The sequence below is a fragment of the Bidens hawaiensis genome, unplaced genomic scaffold, assembly GCF_021521415.1.
Source record: "Bidens hawaiensis isolate Kalapana, Puna unplaced genomic scaffold, B.hawaiensis_p1.1 tig00016361_1, whole genome shotgun sequence".
In the NCBI taxonomy this organism is placed as follows: domain Eukaryota; kingdom Viridiplantae; phylum Streptophyta; class Magnoliopsida; order Asterales; family Asteraceae; genus Bidens; species Bidens hawaiensis.
In genome coordinates, this window is record NW_027492498.1 from 174,031 (window position 1) to 191,286 (window position 17,256).

The following is a 17,256-nucleotide window of genomic DNA, read 5'->3' on the forward strand; positions in this document are numbered from 1 at the left end:
CCCCCAAGAAATTTCTCGATGGCTCGGCGGGAAGGGGTAACAAGGTGAGGGACCAGTAAGCTTAGCTCGTGGAAGCGCGTCGCGTACTCGCGCGCTTCACCGCTGTATTGCTTCAAGTTCCAGAATTCTTCCTCCAGGCGCTTAACTTCGTTGGGAGGGCAGAATTCTCGCGTCAGAATTTCCTTAAATTCCTCCCAGAGCATGCTGGAAGCAGCTTCTGCGCCACGCGCATGAGCTACTCCATTCCACCATGTAAGCGCTCTAGATTCCAGGACACTGGAAGCATATAGGGTTCGTCTGTCTGAGGGGCATTGGGTGTGGAGGAAAGTGTTTTCTATTTTCTCAAGCCACTGGAGCATCACGGTGGCTCCTTCAAGACCTGTGAACTTTGGAGGGTTACCCGCGTTAAAGGATTTAATGTTGTAACTGGAGGTATTATTTTGGCTCAAGGCTTGGGCTATTGCGGCGGCCATTTCCTGGGAACGTTGCTGTCTACGCATGCGCGAGGCTTCTCTTCTCTGAAATCGGCGAGATAGCGGAGGCATTCTATAAAAGTTTTAATTTTAGTTAATATCTTGGTTTTATCGCAAAGTATAACTTTATAAAGCTTGGTTTCGCAGAGTCAGTTACTGTCAAAAGTTAAAGTAAAATAAATGACCCTAAATGCAGACTTAATAAAAGTAACAAATTCGAATCAAGAATCGACAATTCATGTATCACCATGACTTTCCGAATTCCCAATTTAAAATATACGAGCAAACGAGTATTGGGGATTGACGATTCATGTATCACCATGACTTTTCAATCTTCAATATAAAATATACAAGAAAATGAGTATTGGAGGTTGACAATTCATGTATCACCATGACTTTTCAAGTCTCCAACCTCAGAACATAATCGTAAATGGAAATTGAAAATCAACTATTCATGTATCACCATGACTTTTCGGATTTTCAAATCCAACAAACGAATATGTAAGTAAAAATCAATAAAAATCGAAATTCAACAAAAATCGAAATATCGCGGAATAAGACATAAAATCATATACTGCGCAGGCGCGAGCATATTCATAAATAACGAGTAATTAACAATAAGCGCGCAAACATGAGATTTCTCTCATGCGCGAGAAGGGACTCTTAGGTATTCTAGGCCGTTACGTCTAACCACCTATCCTAAAGTCAACGAGCTCTGATACCAATCTGTAACACCCCGACCAAAGGCGGATTATACATCGGGGCGCCACATATTGTTTCATTACTCGTGACACTATTGGGTGTCAATATTTAATAAATACATTCATTCGCGCACGCGCAAAGTAAACAAGATAACATAAAAAAAATCATAAATCAATATATTATAAATCATAATATTCGAACAGCAATAACTTGTCTTGATACATTTTAATCTAGGTCCAAAATAAAGAAAACTTCCTATGTGTCCACAAGCTCCAAAACGGCTACTGCAACCCTGAACATGTGTTAAAATAAACGTCAAACACTTGCGTGTTGGTGAGAAATCAAGTTTAATACAATACATAGATAACCATAAATCTGCGCGCAACATGTGTATGTCTGGTTTTCAACAAGGGTGTAATCTGATCGGGACCAACTCTAAGATTCATAAGACTGCCAGTGCTCACAATTGAGCTCACAAACAAGACAAACTGTGCATGTGTAAACAAAAGAGAAAATCATAAACGATAGTTCTCCCGTGTTCATCTAATGGTACCATGAGAACTGCGGAATAGACCGACAAGACGGTTAATGATCCACACATACAAATAAACAGCCAAGTCTACGTCCTCAACACATGGGATACTGCGCGACTAAAGTTCATAAACAGTTTAAGACTCTAAGTTTGTATGAACACATGAACATCCCAAAACATTAAAAGCAAAAAGGGATTAGGTACGAGATTACTCACTTGATAAACGATGCGGTGTAAGATAAAGCAAGAACCGACTTTAAACAAGCACAAGTTAACCTATAATTAAGATTATTGTTTTAAATGATCTGTTTTAGGTCTTGATTATAAGTTAGCATAATTAATAAGTAAATTATTATATATAATATATATATATTACCGGAAAAGCAGGGCAGAACAGGGAGGAAGACGGAGGCAGAGAGGAAGACGGCAGAGAGAGCAAGGAGCAAGAGAACAGGAGAGATTAAGTGTTTTGTGTGTGTAGTGTTAAAACATTATTATTATTTATAGGAAAACCCTAGGAGACATAATCCCTAGAAAAGGGGAAAAGATATTTAACAGGATCAAGCAAAAGATATCAAAAAGCATAAGAATCCAAAAGCAAAAGATATGGAAAGATATGGCAGCTGCAGAGGCAAGATAAAGCTGTCAGGGAACAGTAAAAAAAAAGCATGGGCGGTTCAGATAAAGGTACAGGTCAAGCATGAAAAAGCAGATCTCCAAAGATAATGTCAGTCACTTTTTCTGCCAACCAATGGGGTTGGTGCGCATGCTGCGCCGAAAGTAACTTTTCAGACATAAAGCAGCTTAGGTCAACAGCACAAAAGATAAGACAACTCAAAAGCAACGGCTAGATTAAGCAGAAGGAAGACTCAAGACATAGCGCGAGAAGGCTGACACAGAAGGTCAAGAGAGCGCGAGCGCGAAGGCAGACAGAACTAACCTTAACGCGTCGCGGAAAGAACTACATTTCTAAGCGCGCCGCGGGAAGAATCACATTTCTTAGCGCGCCGCGGGAGGAACTAAAATTCCTAGCGCGCCGCGGGAAGAACTATAATTCTTCGCGCGTCGAGGGATGAACTACGATTCTTAGCGCGCTGCGAGAAGAACTACAAATCCTTAGCGCGTCGCGGGAAGAACTACCGTTCTTAGCGCGCTGCGAGAAGAATTACAATTCTTAGCGCGCTGCGAGAAGAGTTCGTCTCGCGTATCGCTGAAACAGGTGGTCTTCACGCAGGATTCCTTGTAAGGGGTCTGGCGCGTGGAGCTGCGCAGACAACCTTAGGCGGGAAGGAACAAAGGACAAGCAAAGAGTTAGAAGAAAAATAGGGAAACAAGGCTTAAGGGCGGGACGGCGACAAGAGGGAAAAGAAGGCGGAAAGAGAGAAGGAGAGGGACGGGACGGCGGAAAGAAAGAGAGAGAAAGAGGCGGGAAGGAAAACATTATTATTAAAAATAAAGTATAAGTATAAATAAATATTAAATCATAAAAGAAAGAGATCGGGTAAGAGAAACGGGTACCTGGGTCGGGTCGGATCGGGGCAGATGTCACAGCCTGTGTGGTGGTTGTCGGTCCAGATTTGAACCGGAAATCCAACCGTCGTATGGTGGCGACAGCGAACGGACATCTGTGACAGCAAACCGAGTATGGTGGCAACCTACGTAGCGGCGGCGGCGGCTAGGGTTTTGCCTTGCTCGCTGGATCAGAAGATGGTTTTTAAGAAAGAAGCAGCAACGACGATGACTGGGCTAGGGTTTCGCCCATAACCAGGTTTCGGGGAGTAACTTCGTTTCTCGGGTGGCGTATGGTGAGGTTCCATGCTCAGATGATGGGAGAGGAGGTGACGGAACCCTAACTTCTTTGAGTTTATCCATTTTTCCATCTTATTTTCATTGATAGAGATGGAAGATTAGTTGGTAGTGGCTTGAGGGTGGTGGTGATGGCACTGATAATGGGACTATGGTTGATGGTGAGGGAAAATTAGTTGGTTATGAACTCAAAACTTAATATTTTAATTATTTTTGTAATTTAAATATATATTATTTTTGTGTTATATGTTGAAAGGACTATATTATCCCTTTCTTTAACAGTGTTGTTAATAAAAAGATAACGGAAGGACTCGTTTAGGTCACTTTTGATACCACAGGGATTCATACAGTTCAAAAAAGTTTTCGGGGACTCAGTGTGACTCCGCTCTGCAAGCATCGGGACGAAAACAGTCATTTTCTCTAAAAAATAAATAGGGGAAATAATGTTTCCCCAATTTACAAAAAATCACTAAATTTCTCTCTCCACCCTATAATTTACACTCACAGTCACTCACAACCCCACTTTATAATTTGCAAACTTCCCTCATATAATTATAGAAAATGGGATGAGAATGCTCTAATAGTCTTGCTGACTGGGTGAAGGTGCATGTATATTCCATTGTAATATTCTTTAGGTTAATAAAAAAAGGGATATTGGTCTTTAGTACTCTCAACTTTCCCTCATTGGTAGATAACACTCCCAACTTTCGATTTGTCACCCACCACTCCCAACTTTCACCCTATTTTCCTGTACCACTCACTGTCTAAATGAACACTAACCTCGTTAATGTTTTGAACTAAAAATGTCATTCAAATTAGTTGAGGGGTGAAAAAAAATTAAATTGTTTAACATATACCAAATTTGCCTCCAACCAACCCTAGATCAAGCATCACCACTCCATCCTCATCTATTACCACCACCACTACACCTCTGGTCCAACATGAACACATCTACAACATATCGATTCGAAGTAATCCTTTACTCGCCAGAAAACGAGTTGCAGGTTTCCGGCGAACATCATATCCATCATTTCACCGCCCACCGCCCCAAAACCGCAATCCCCGTCCCCCGCCACCACCAATGTCTCACGCAGCCATCTTCTGGGATCGCCTGCATGCTAGAAAAACGAGTTGCAGGTTTCCGACGAGCACCATCTTCATCATATCCTCACCGGTGCACAATCTTCATGATCTCTATCACCTTTTTATACCTCTGAACCATCTCCGTTTTCTGAAAGACGAGATAGCTGGAAAACTCAAATTCGCCTGAAAAACGAGGTCGCCGGAAAAATGAGGTCACCGGAAATTGAGGTTGTCCAATCACCACCGTCCCCGTCTTGTCATTGTATTGGGAGTTCGTCGAAGAACAGGGAAGCCAGACCAGATTGTCACCGGAAAGCATGGCAGACCATAAAATTTCTGTTTTACCCCCTCAACTAATTTGAATGACATTTTTAGTCCAAAACATTAACGTGGTTAGTGTTCATTTAGACGAGGAGTGATACAGGAAAATAGGATGAAAGTTGGGAGTGGTAAGTAACAAATCGAAAGTTGAGAGTGTTATCTACCAATGAGGGAAAGTTACCCATTAAAAAAACATTTCCCCTGCAGCTGATATATATAAATAAATGAAAAAACGTACGAATCATATCGGAGAGAGAGAAAGGAATCGTGGGATGTATTCAGTGGAGGATCTGGCGGACCACTTTTGGTCACCATCATCATCTCCTCAGGCAGCTGCAGACGACGATGATAACAAATCATCCTCTTCCATTTCAACATCATCCAAAAACAACAACATGAAGTCAACGCCGCCGATCATGAATCGGAGCATGTCCGAGTGGCAATTCCAATGCTTCCTCCTACAACAATCACAACCAAACCATCAGAATCAGTTAATCGCCACCACTAATACGACTCCGATTGATTCAGAAGAGTACCAGCGATACCTCAAGACTCAACTTAATCTCGCCTGTGCTGCTGTTGCTTTAACTAGGGTTTCCTTTCCTTATTGATTTCCATGATAGTTTCATTTTTATTTATTTAACATCTGTTTTATTAATAATTAATTAGGAATCGTCTGCTGCTGAAACAACTCAACATTTCACTGACAATCGATCAAACCCTCATCCTCCTCCTTCTAAAGGTATCTTCTTTTTATTTCGATTCTTTGTAGTAATCGCTTGGTGCTCAATTTCTAATTCTTGTTATTTTCTCAATTTCTATGAGCTGAAAGTGTTAGTTTGTTTGTATTGGGTTCATGATATCAGGCTTAGGAGACGGATCTGCTGGAATCCCTTCATTACCTGTCGTACAAAACAACACGGTAATCTCAGTCAAATCAGCAACAAGTGGATCATCACGAGAACTATCAGATGATGATGAGCTCGATGGAGATACAGAAACAACTCACAATGCAGACCCCACAGATGTAAAACGCGTTCGAAGGTAAGCCGGCTCAGGCAGACTGGGTCTAACTTAAAACGGGCCGGTTAAGCTGCTAATTATTTTTATGTCTGTTAATAAAATAGTTATGGTTTTATTTCTTTTAAGAATGATATCGAATAGAGAATCTGCTAGACGTTCAAGAAGAAGAAAGCAGGACCATCTGACTGAGCTTGAGACACAGGTCTGCTTCTTAAATGCTTGTTTTTTTTTACAATAAAACTAGACTAAAGGTTAAATGAGATTACATTTTATATACTTGTTTTTAGGCTTCTAAATCAAGGGTTGAAAATTCTGCGTTACTGAAGCGTCTTTCAGACATAAACCAAAAGTATAATGAAGCTGCTGTTGATAATAGAGTGCTGAAAGCTGATGTTGAAACTATGCGAGCAAAGGTCAGTAGTGCTTCTTGTTCCACTTTTTTTCATTTTTCGATAGTAATTGCTACCAGATAAGAACCTTAGTGCACAAGTGGATGTAAACGAGCTGTGCCAAACCCGAGTTCACATGAGCTTGAGCTCAGCTTGTTAACGTTTAACTTAAGAGAGTCAGCTTAGCTCAAGCTCGGTTAATTTCAAGCTCAATTTCTAAAGCTAAAGCTTGGCTCATGAATAATCACTCAAGCTTGAACTCGTTTGGGCTCGGCTCATTTATTGTTATTCATGTATTTCTCTAGTTAACTTTTTAGATATGATTATAGTTGCAATTTATATATAACTAGGGGTGTATGCAAGCCAAGCCTGAGCTTTCCTAAAGCTCGAGTTCAACTCATTTAAATCTAAAAGAGCTCAAGCTCGGCTTGGCTCGTGTATGTACGTTTATAAATTATTTATGAAATTTGCTTATACATTTATATAGTTATATATATATATATATGTGTGTGTGTGTGTGTGTGTGTGCGTGTGTTTGTGTGTGTGTAATTATAAAATTTAAAATACAATAAAATATGTGTCATGTAGATCATAATGATTATTATGTAATTATATATTATATTATAGAAGTAAAATTTATATATGTATATAAAGAATTGGCTTACAAGTCTATTTAGGCTCGGTGTATGAAGGTCAGACTCGAGCTTGTTTATTAAATGAGCCCCATTTTAGGGCCCGAGTTCGATCTAGAGCCCGTTTAATCTTGATTTGAGCTTTTAGCGAGCTATTCCTGAGTAGCTAACATGCACCTTGGCTCGTTTACACGTCATGCACACGGATCACGGGTTTGGGTTACAAACAATCTTGTTGCAATAAGAATCCTGATAATTTATCAAACATATATGCAGGTGAAGATGGCTGAAGAAAGTGTGAAAAGAATTACCGGCTTTAACCCAATGGTTCAACCCGTATCCAATTTATCAACAATGGGTCCCATGCCTTCCTATTATTGTATCCCATCTGATGCATCCCCAGATAACATGAATCAACAACAGTTCCACCAGGGTCAACTGTCTTCTACCACCACTAACCACCACATAACACCAGTGACTCAACACACCATGCTAAACCTCCCACCAGTCGAGAATATTCAACAACCGAATCCCGTGATGTCAGAAGCTGGTGCACAGAAGATGGGTAGGACAGCTTCAATGCAATATGCGGCCACCTTGGAACATTTACAGAAACAGTTCTGTGGAGATGTTGGGTCGTCTTGTGGGACCGCCCAACGTGGTGGAGACCGCAAGTAGTAGTGCTGGTCCTCTGGGAAACATATTATAACTAAAAAGTGCTACCTTGACAGTAGCTAATATCTGTATGGTTTTTATGTGCAGTGGCTTGATCAGGTAGCCTAATTTTGCAGGTCTATTGAAATAATCCACAAAGTATACTTAATATTATCATGTAAAAAAAGTTAAATGGGTATTGGGAAGGAATATTGTTGAAGTACATGGTTATGCGAAATAATTTATTACTGTGATGTAATTTATATTCCTATGATGATAAGACATTTGGTGACATTTTTTGTGAGAATTATGCCCTGATGACAATTTAACAAGTGAAGGGACTTGTACTATTTCATTAAGTTAGATCTTGAAATTATTGAATATCTATTTAGTTGACTTGGTCAATGTAGATAGAAAATAGAATCGGAGAGTACCATTTGTCTAGTGACACTAGGTGTTTATTTTCACTAAATTGGCAAGGCTTGAATCCCACAAAGGGCTCAGAGTTCTAAAGAGAGCGTCAATTATATCAATGCGCACTTAAGCATTAGGTGGGTTTTAGTAATAAATTTTAGGGTGTTTTTGTCTGTCTTTTAAAAAAAATGAGTTGCCTTTCTCAAGCTACTTGAGATCGGATTGATAAGAACTTGAAACAAGTTGTGGCTTGTTGAGCATTAGCAAACCTTATGTATTTAAAATTTTTAACTATTTTGGACTTAATTTCACACGAAACAGATGAGCTCGAGCCAAACTTTGGCTCGTTTAAGGTTTTCCTTAAGTTACCTTGAGCCGGACCGATCCGATCCGATCCGATCTTAAGCTTCATTTATGTATACGAGCCTAGCTCGAGCTTGTGAAAAGCCTAATGAGCCAAGCTCGAGTAGCTTAAGTTCCGGGCTTGGCTTGGCTTGTTAGCATTGCTAGTGGTTTAACTTCACCATAGTCTGTTAGTCGTACTTGTTGGAACTTTAGAGAATCTAATGAAAGCATATTTCTATCAATGTTTATATTTCATTAAATCATTGTTAGCTTCTTCCCCCCCCCCCCCCCCTTCTTCATATAACGGTTAACTCACAGTATCTAATCATACTCTTAAGTCTCTAATCATACTCATAAATCTACATCTTGTTGTTCACCATAAGACTTGAACCCTCACTACTCTGATAACGACTATTATCCAACACATTAATATTACTAGACCGAAGACTTCAGATAAAAAAAATGACCTTAGTGCTTCAAATTGTTACTATATTATTTTGTGACTCGTAAAAGTTTAATTTGCTTAATATTTAAATAAGACAAAAATGACAATAAGTTGATGCACTGCAATTCCAACACAAGGTACATCCCATGATGCTCACTAAACCAAACCATAAATGCATAATTGATTTAACGAAAATGTATAATTAAATCAACCCTTTAACCTTCATCTTCATGATTTCATCCGTTTTATATATCAAAACGACCCCTCAACCTTTATATAAACCATCACCACTCATCAACTTTTTCACACCTTTCATTTCATTCATAACAATAACAATGGCATCCTACCGTCACATAATAACACCACTGATCACCTTAACCACATGCTTCATCTTGGCATACACAGGTTCATCAAGGAACTTATTCCTTCCATTCGGTGACGGTGGAACAAACAATACCACCAATGGTACGATGATCGGTGACTGTTGGACCGCTTTATATGATGTGAGGTCATGTAGCAATGAAATAGCTGCATACTTTAACAATGGCACTATGGATATCGGGGCTACTTGCTGTGAAGCGATAAAGTTTATAACGCATGAATGCTGGGTGAATCTGTTGAATTTTCTTGGTATCCCGGTTAAGGAAAGTAACGTGCTTCGCGGTTATTGTGATGTTAAGCATTTTTCTACAACTTTGGTTGTTGATCCTGAGTCGTTTCCTGATCGTGAGCCAATTTTAGTTGATGTTATGAATGGAACTAGTGTCTAGTTCTTGTTTGATATGAGGTAATGGCTTGGTTTTTATGTATCATTTATATAATAATTTCAAAGATCGGTTTAAGATCTTGATGTTTCAGTACTACTAAGTTGTTTGGTTTTCTTTTTTTTTTATTTGAATACATTAACATGTATATATATATATATACATTTGTACGGGCCATGGTGGTTTAAAAAGCTCACTCGTAAAAAATTAATAACAAGAAAAAAGAAACTTTCTGAAAAAACAAGCCGATCCAAGTGGCTCAGTTTTTTAGCAAGTCAAGCTAATGCTAAGGCTAGCTTGTTCATTAACTCGCTTATTTAGCCCGTGAAGTAAAATAAAATTATAATGTTTATAAATTATAACCCTAGTTCTATTCTATCTATATAATCCGTGTAAGCTTATGCTTCATAAGCCAACTAATAAACCTATTTACTTTTAAATAATAAAATATTTATTAACAATTAATTTTATTTTTATAAGCCAACTTGATGTGTGTTCAAGTTGAGCTCAAGTTTCAACCTGTTACACCTTAACAAGGTAAGTCGAGCTTGTTCATTTATGAAACGATTGACTATTAGCCGACAAGTTTCAACCTAAATCAAGCGTACTTATTTTTAAAAGCATGACACTTAATAAATACTTATAAATGGTTTTTAACTATTTTGGTCAACTTGTCGTTAAACATATTAACTAACAGTTCTTTATATAAACCTTTACGCTTTGTTCCCGAGCTCACTTAAACGAGAGAAAAGAAAAAACAAAAGGGAAATTTTCTTGTCATTTCATATTTTTTCCATTTTTAAAAAAAGACCTTATGAAACAAAATAATTTTTTTTCCTTCTATATCATTTCGTTTTTATTTTTAAATGAACTCAGGAACTCAATGTAATGCAAGGAAACAGTTATGAATATGTAAACAAAATTGAACAGGCTATATCATTAGCGGTTTATCATGATCAAGAGTATTTTTGTCATTAAGGTAACCCGTTACCCAACCCAAAAAACTTTTGTTATGTATACATGTACACACCCATATCACAACCATATGCCAAATGATGCAAAATATGATCCAAAGTAAACACATCACTAACCAGAAAAAGTTGAACTAGACACTCCTCCAAAATCCCGACCACAACAAAAATGAAGTACAACACTTTAAAGTTCAAAGTAAAAAGGAGTCTGAAAGGAACAGTTCAAGAGGCTCAAAAAGCTCGGAGAGGCAGAATATCGCACTCTTCACGCAGTTGGTTTTCTCAATCGCAAAAAACAAAACATAAAAAACATCTTCATAATTCCAAAACTCAAAACCTCAACCGCTCCATATCTGTTCTTTGCGAAATTCCTGTACGATCACAGGGACACTTGTTGGAGGTATCTGAAAAAACATCAACTCATGTTAATCACTAAAACAAATAACAGTTAATACCATTGAAAAATCAATATGTTTTCTTATTTTTCACCAAAATAAAAAAACAAAATCACTAAAAACTATTTTCTTAATAAAATAATCATTTGTTAACTCACCATGCCATAATCCGTTATAATCATTGAAACATAATCTGAAGGTGTCACATCATACCTGTTTCACCAAGACCAAATTATGAGCATCAACGTCTTGTCATATTTCGACATTAGAGACAAATTTAAGTCTAATTAACACAAAGAACTTACGTTAAGTTAAGAAGTTGCAGGTTTTCATTATTTGCAATGTCTTTCAAATGGTTAACCTCCTCCCTTCCACGAACTTTGGAAATCGCATCCGGGTCACCTGCGTTTATTACATGAAATCATAATTAATTAACGTTTTATGGCTCACGGTAGAAAAGAAAACATTTTATAAGAATCATACCTAGTTCGTTACAGCAAATTGAATCAAGCTGAACCCGTTCATGAAACTTATAAGCTTCACAACATACAATAACAGGCACACCACAAGCATTAGCAACCATAGCAACACATGCGGTCCCAACTCTAGAATAAACCGTTCCATTTGCCAAAACTGATGAAGCGCCGAGGAAAACCCGAGTGACTTCATGCATAATATAAGAAGTGGCATTTATGTGCACATATGTGCAGCTAATACCTTTTCCCACAAGCCTTCTAAGTAACAACCGACCTTCAAGTTTCGGGCGTGAATCCACAATAACAACACGAAACCGTTTTCCAAGCTCGTGGGCGTGCAGAAATATCATCTCAACCGCAGATGACGAGCCGTAAGTCAAAAGGACGTCCCCGTCCCTGACTTTGGTCACAGCGTGTCGTACTATCACCTTGTCAGCAAATAATATTTTCTCATTAATGAAACGATTGATTTCAGATAAAAGGTTTGCTTTTGCCTCCGACTCGGATAGGGTTAAAGGGAGGTTGGCGATTCGGGTTTTAACAAATTTGATTGCATTCCCCATGCTGATTGAAAGGGGTCGGCATTCAATTAAAAATGAGATGTAACTGTTAATTTTTACAGTTAGGTCCCTGGTGAGAGCCTTCTCAGGTGGTGCTGAGTACTCCATAATGGACTCCTGAAATGCTTGAAGCATAGCAATGCAACGAGCATTCCCGCCTGATATATCACCAGCCAAATATCTTAATCCAACCTGATGAGAATAAATCAATCACCAAGGCCATTAGACAGAGCAGATATATAGACACATATATGCATATACTGACATACACATACACATACATATACAAATATAATATACAGGCTCAAGATCATTTCAAAACATTCAAATAATTTAAGAGCTTTAACACTCTTAATAACCAACCATTTTATGTAAACACATATATACATATTACATATACTGATATAGACACACACATACATATATAGTCTCAAGATCATTTTGGAACATTTAAATAATTTAAGTGCTTTAAAACTCTTAATAACCAATCAGTTTATTTATTTTATATATAATATATTATTTGAGGGTAGTTTTGTCATTTATTATATGTAATTTTATGATTACATATAATAAATGACAAAACTCCCCTCACATAATATCAAATATCTGTAAATAAATAAATAATGCTTGGTTTTTAGGAGTTATATTTTTTTTTTGGAGATCTAAAAGATCCAAACCCTGTGTGTGTATAGGTATATGTATATAAAAATACAGAATTAAAGAAAATGGTTGAAATGCGTATTCATCTCTTCTAAGTTCTAACATTCTAGAATAAATCACATTCGTTTATTTATAAAATCTAACATAAATGTAGGCATACTTCCTACACATGTGTAATGACCGTCAAAAAAATGAAAAATAAAAAAATAAAAAAATAAAAAACGAACAACTTAGTTTAATGGTTTTTATCCACAAACATTGGCATTTGTATGTAGAAAGAAAAGATTTTTAAAAATATGAACCATTGATAAAATATCAAAAGATTTAATTTTGTTCTTTTTGTTCTCACAACAATTTAAGTATTTGTAAGAACAAAAAGAACAAACCTAAACTGTTACCAATGGCTCATATTTTTAAAAATTTCACTTCTTACATATATATGTCTATTTTATAAACATAAAAACCATTAAACTAACTTGTTCAACGTTTACTTACACGTGTGCATGCATGCGTAGAATATATGCCTACACATGCGTAGGTTCTATAAATAAATAAATGTTGTTTGTATATTTTTCTCGAATGTTAAAAGAGATGAATAAACAACGCATATTAACAATCTTCCCACACACAAAAAAATTGTGTTCTGTGTAGAACTCTCCCCTATGCATATACACACATTCAAGATATATACAGATAGATATAAATGTCACACGGTGACGTTGGAATAAAGTACCTTGTAAACAGCAGGATGAACTGAATTGGAATTGAGGCGGAAAAACTTATATTCAAGATCAGGAAGCTTTGTTCCATGTTCATACTGAGGAAGATGCCTAAAAAGCTCGACTCTGTTCCTGACCTCAGTTTGCTTCACAATTGCACGCTTTTTAGCCTTCTCAACACGAGTTGCATCATCAAACTGCATTCGTGGATGAGGGACGTCTTTCTTTCTATCTTTTTCTTTATGATCAACCACCCTTTTCTCAGAAGTTGCTGTAACAGATGCAGTATCTTTCTTTTGACCACTATTGGCTTTTCCTGTTTTCACGTTTGATATCCCATTTCCTCCTGCAATTATAAATTTATTAATGTAATACACTTATAAATATCTTATAACACACTTATAACTTATATAATTAGGCACAACATCAATACACAGGTGATTCAAAAACAGAAAATATGTTATTCAAACTAACAAGTATAAAGTATATCAAGTCAATATATTTGTTTATAGTTCCCCTTGTTAGCTGTTATGTAATCAGGTATAAAATCACAAACAGAAAATAGGTATTAATTAAATCAGTAAACAACAAGGGGTTTAGACAATATACAAAACCTGTCATAATCCTAAGATCAATATCAAACAATATATAAACATCAAGTGCTTCGAAGAATATATAAATTTTAAAATCAATATATAAACAGCGGTTTAATTTGTTCAAATACCAGTGCGACACATCAGAGCGCACCACCTGCACATCATGGAATCGCAGCGCACGAACTGCAGTGATGCGTCCTCATCACCACACACGCATTATGCACAATTTTTTTAAACCAAGACTGTGAACACTGAAGAGTATGCATCTATGTTTTCATTAGGCCAGAAGTATACACCAATGATTGGACAAAAATAATCATAAAACATATCCATGAATAGCAATCCAAGAACTATTTTTCAACCAAATCATCCATAATACTGTCTGGAGTGTCTGCCATAATTCATACGGACAGAAGATTTCCAAAAAACAAATATAATCTAACACTTTGGTTATGTTTTTTTTAAAACAAAGCAAAGAACCGTACGAAAGTCTTGGCTAATTTCTTTTCAAGTGTACCTCTTAAATGTGAAACGATTTGGAAAAGAGAAGGCTTTATAAACTCTTTTGATTACAATACTAGCCTTGACCTATAATTGACTTAATTTACAGTTAAAACTGTTAACTTTCTTTCCCAGTTGCTCAAACTTGAGAGCACGAAAAATGATTAAAGCATAACCCTCTACTTTACTCTCTTTCCAACTCAAAAACAAGCTGACACACACACCCACACTACATCTTTGATTACTGTGAAGTACAAGTGAAACAGAACTTGATCCTTCGAAAGCTACATTAGACGAAAAGTGATGAAATTAATAAAAAGAAAAAAAGACTCACCTTTTGCAGCAGCTTTAGCAGCCCGTTGAGCTTCCTGAAGAGCCCGCCTTTCAGCCTTTGATGTCTTCTCTTTCAATGGCTGCTTTAAGTTAGCACCGACTCCGTCTTGAGATTCAATGAATTGTTCCCCAGCCATTTCTTATAACGTATATGTTAGTCATAAAATCAGACCACAAAGAACAAAACTTTAACTTAAATGAAAGTCAAATATTCACAAGAGTGACAAGATATGACATATGTTGTAGAAGGTCAAATATTACATTTTCAAAGTCAATAAAACACATAAAACAACTTCATCCGTCTATATAAATATAAGATATCAAAAAACACACTTCTCACTTGGATATTCTACAAAAAAATTAGCAAAAATGCATGTTCTTATATCAATTTACTACATGCACGCTGTCTATCTCAATGGATCTGATAATCACTATATTACCTTTTAAACTTTTTATAAAATGTACAAACACACACATCTTCATACCGTTGATCATTGTTATAGAAGGCTTCATCAACACAAATTTCCAGTTCTAAATCCAATTAATGGACCCTCATCCAAAACAGAGGATTCAAGATCCGTAGAACCAAAAGAGCAGGGCACATCGCGTGTAGGATAGATCTGAAAAGGAGACCAGAATAATTGGGATGGCGATAAACGAGAAATTGTGTCGAAATGATAATCATCAGAAGAGGCAAAGAACCCGACTTGACGAACTTTTGAGACAAAAGCTTCACTACGCGGAGGACGCGAGTCCATAGCAGATTCAACTTCCAAGAATCTAGGGTTTAAAGAATTTGAGCTTAAGACATAAGCTTTGGAGGCGTATGATTGGACTATGCGTAGCCAACGATTCAAATCATTTAATGTGTAAAGATATACATAATTAATGCTGGCCAAATATGATGGATGAAAGAGAAATTAGTAGGTCAAAACTGGTCAAATGAAGGCGATGACAAACTATTCTAATCAAAGTCAAACCGATGGCGTCAATGGTTTCCGAACAAATCTTCAAACTAACGTCACAATCTATAATTCTATATACACAACATACCTTCTACCACTATACATACACTAGAGTACTAGACTGTCAGCAAGAAAAAAGGCGGCGATGGTTTCCGAAAAAATCTTCAAACTAACGTCACAACCTATACACACAACATATCTTCTACCTTTATACATACACTAGAGTACTAGACTGTCAACAAGAAGAAAGGAGTCGACTTATCATATTGGTCAACCTAGAAAGCAGACAAACAAAACATAAGACAAGGTTCAATATATGTAAACAGATTTCACTAAGACACAAATTTACGAGAACAGTGAATATGATTGGCAAAATAAAAGGTGCATTTGCTCCAAATGATCATAGCAAAATGCCATACAAATACTGTCGTAAGCAAGAATACAGTAACAGAAGAGCAAAAATAAACCATAAACAGTAACTCGTAATGTTCAACATAAATATTGTTAGTCATTATATCCCTGCCTCTTACCTTCTAGGGTCAACCATACAATGATGCAAATGCAAAAAAAATGGACTTAAACTTAATTAGTGAGAATTTATGATTAAAAAATTCAAATGCTTAACATTAATTAGTGAGAATATATGTATAATAACGTCTAAGCAGATACGCACCGAGATCCATGAGCATCTACACGTACACAAGGACACAATAAAAGTAACGACAACGATTCCAATGATATTCTCTGCATCAAGACACATCTACTTACATGTAAATTAGGGCTCAAATCATCCTAATAATAACTACTTAAACACTAGCAGAAACACAAGCAGTATTAATTAAGTATTTAAATGGTAAGATCCAACATACCAGTGACATCAGGTTGCAAGGTGCTAACAACCGAAACGGTGGTCAAACTCTTGGGTTTGACTTCGGGAGGCAACTCAAAACCACCAGCGGGCAAGGAAGACGCAACCTTCCCGGTGCCACGTGTCCGGCGTGGGCCCGGGGAGCGAGCATTATTATTATCGTGGAAGAAACCAAACTCGGAGGGATTATAGCTGCCAGCTGGAATGAGGGAGGAGCGATTGACCGGAGATAATAATCGATCGGAGGTGTGACGTGGCGGAGGAATGATGACCGGAGAGAGGGAGTTGGCGGAGGGAGGAGAGGGGGCGGGCGGGGTGAAGAATCCGACGTGGCGGACTTTGGGGTCGATGACGGTGCGGGTGGCACGGCGGGGATCCATTGGGCTAGGGTTTAGGGTGGAGGTGATTGAGTGGACATCTGGTGGACACTGTGTGTGTTGGGTGGTGAGATGAGACAGAAGTTGTTTTGTACTCTATCCCGAAATGATATATAAACTATGCAAAATCATTACTTTTCTTTTTATTTTTATTGGGGCTGATAAGTATGGCCGTTTAGACCAAATGTTCAAAATTTCGGATAGTTGATATCACTGACAGGTCAACTCGCTAATTCATTTAACTCATTATTC

General features: G+C 37.4%; 2 protein-coding genes and 1 pseudogene across 3 annotated transcripts; 2 read left to right on the plus strand and 1 right to left on the minus strand.

Annotated features, from left to right (window-relative positions):
* Nucleotides 1-5,189: 5,189 nt before the first annotated feature.
* On the plus strand, nt 5,190-7,915 carry LOC143551297 (light-inducible protein CPRF2-like). The gene is made up of 6 exons (XM_077041760.1): nt 5,190-5,516; nt 5,587-5,659; nt 5,784-5,961; nt 6,067-6,142; nt 6,228-6,353; nt 7,238-7,915. Exons 1-6 carry the CDS (start codon nt 5,190-5,192, stop codon nt 7,637-7,639), a joined length of 1,182 nt encoding a protein of 393 aa, XP_076897875.1. The 3' UTR covers nt 7,640-7,915.
* A 1,239-nt stretch (nt 7,916-9,154) lies between these two features.
* Nucleotides 9,155-9,589, plus strand: LOC143551298 (egg cell-secreted protein 1.2 pseudogene; annotated as a pseudogene).
* Nucleotides 9,590-10,607: 1,018 nt separating this feature from the next.
* On the minus strand, nt 10,608-17,037 carry LOC143551307 (uncharacterized). 2 transcript variants are annotated; one of them, XM_077041767.1, is made up of 7 exons: nt 16,629-17,037; nt 14,796-14,933; nt 13,379-13,710; nt 11,433-12,177; nt 11,255-11,351; nt 11,108-11,162; nt 10,608-10,958 (listed from the first exon to the last, which is right to left on the minus strand). In XM_077041767.1, the coding sequence occupies exons 1-7, from the start codon at nt 17,005-17,007 to the stop codon at nt 10,893-10,895; spliced, it is 1,812 nt and encodes a 603-aa protein (XP_076897882.1). In that variant the 5' UTR covers nt 17,008-17,037; the 3' UTR covers nt 10,608-10,892. The 2 variants fall into 2 exon arrangements, with proteins under 2 accessions (XP_076897882.1, XP_076897883.1); XM_077041768.1 differs by lacking the exons at nt 14,796-14,933; nt 16,629-17,037 and adding an exon at nt 14,089-14,785.
* Nucleotides 17,038-17,256: the final 219 nt, after the last annotated feature.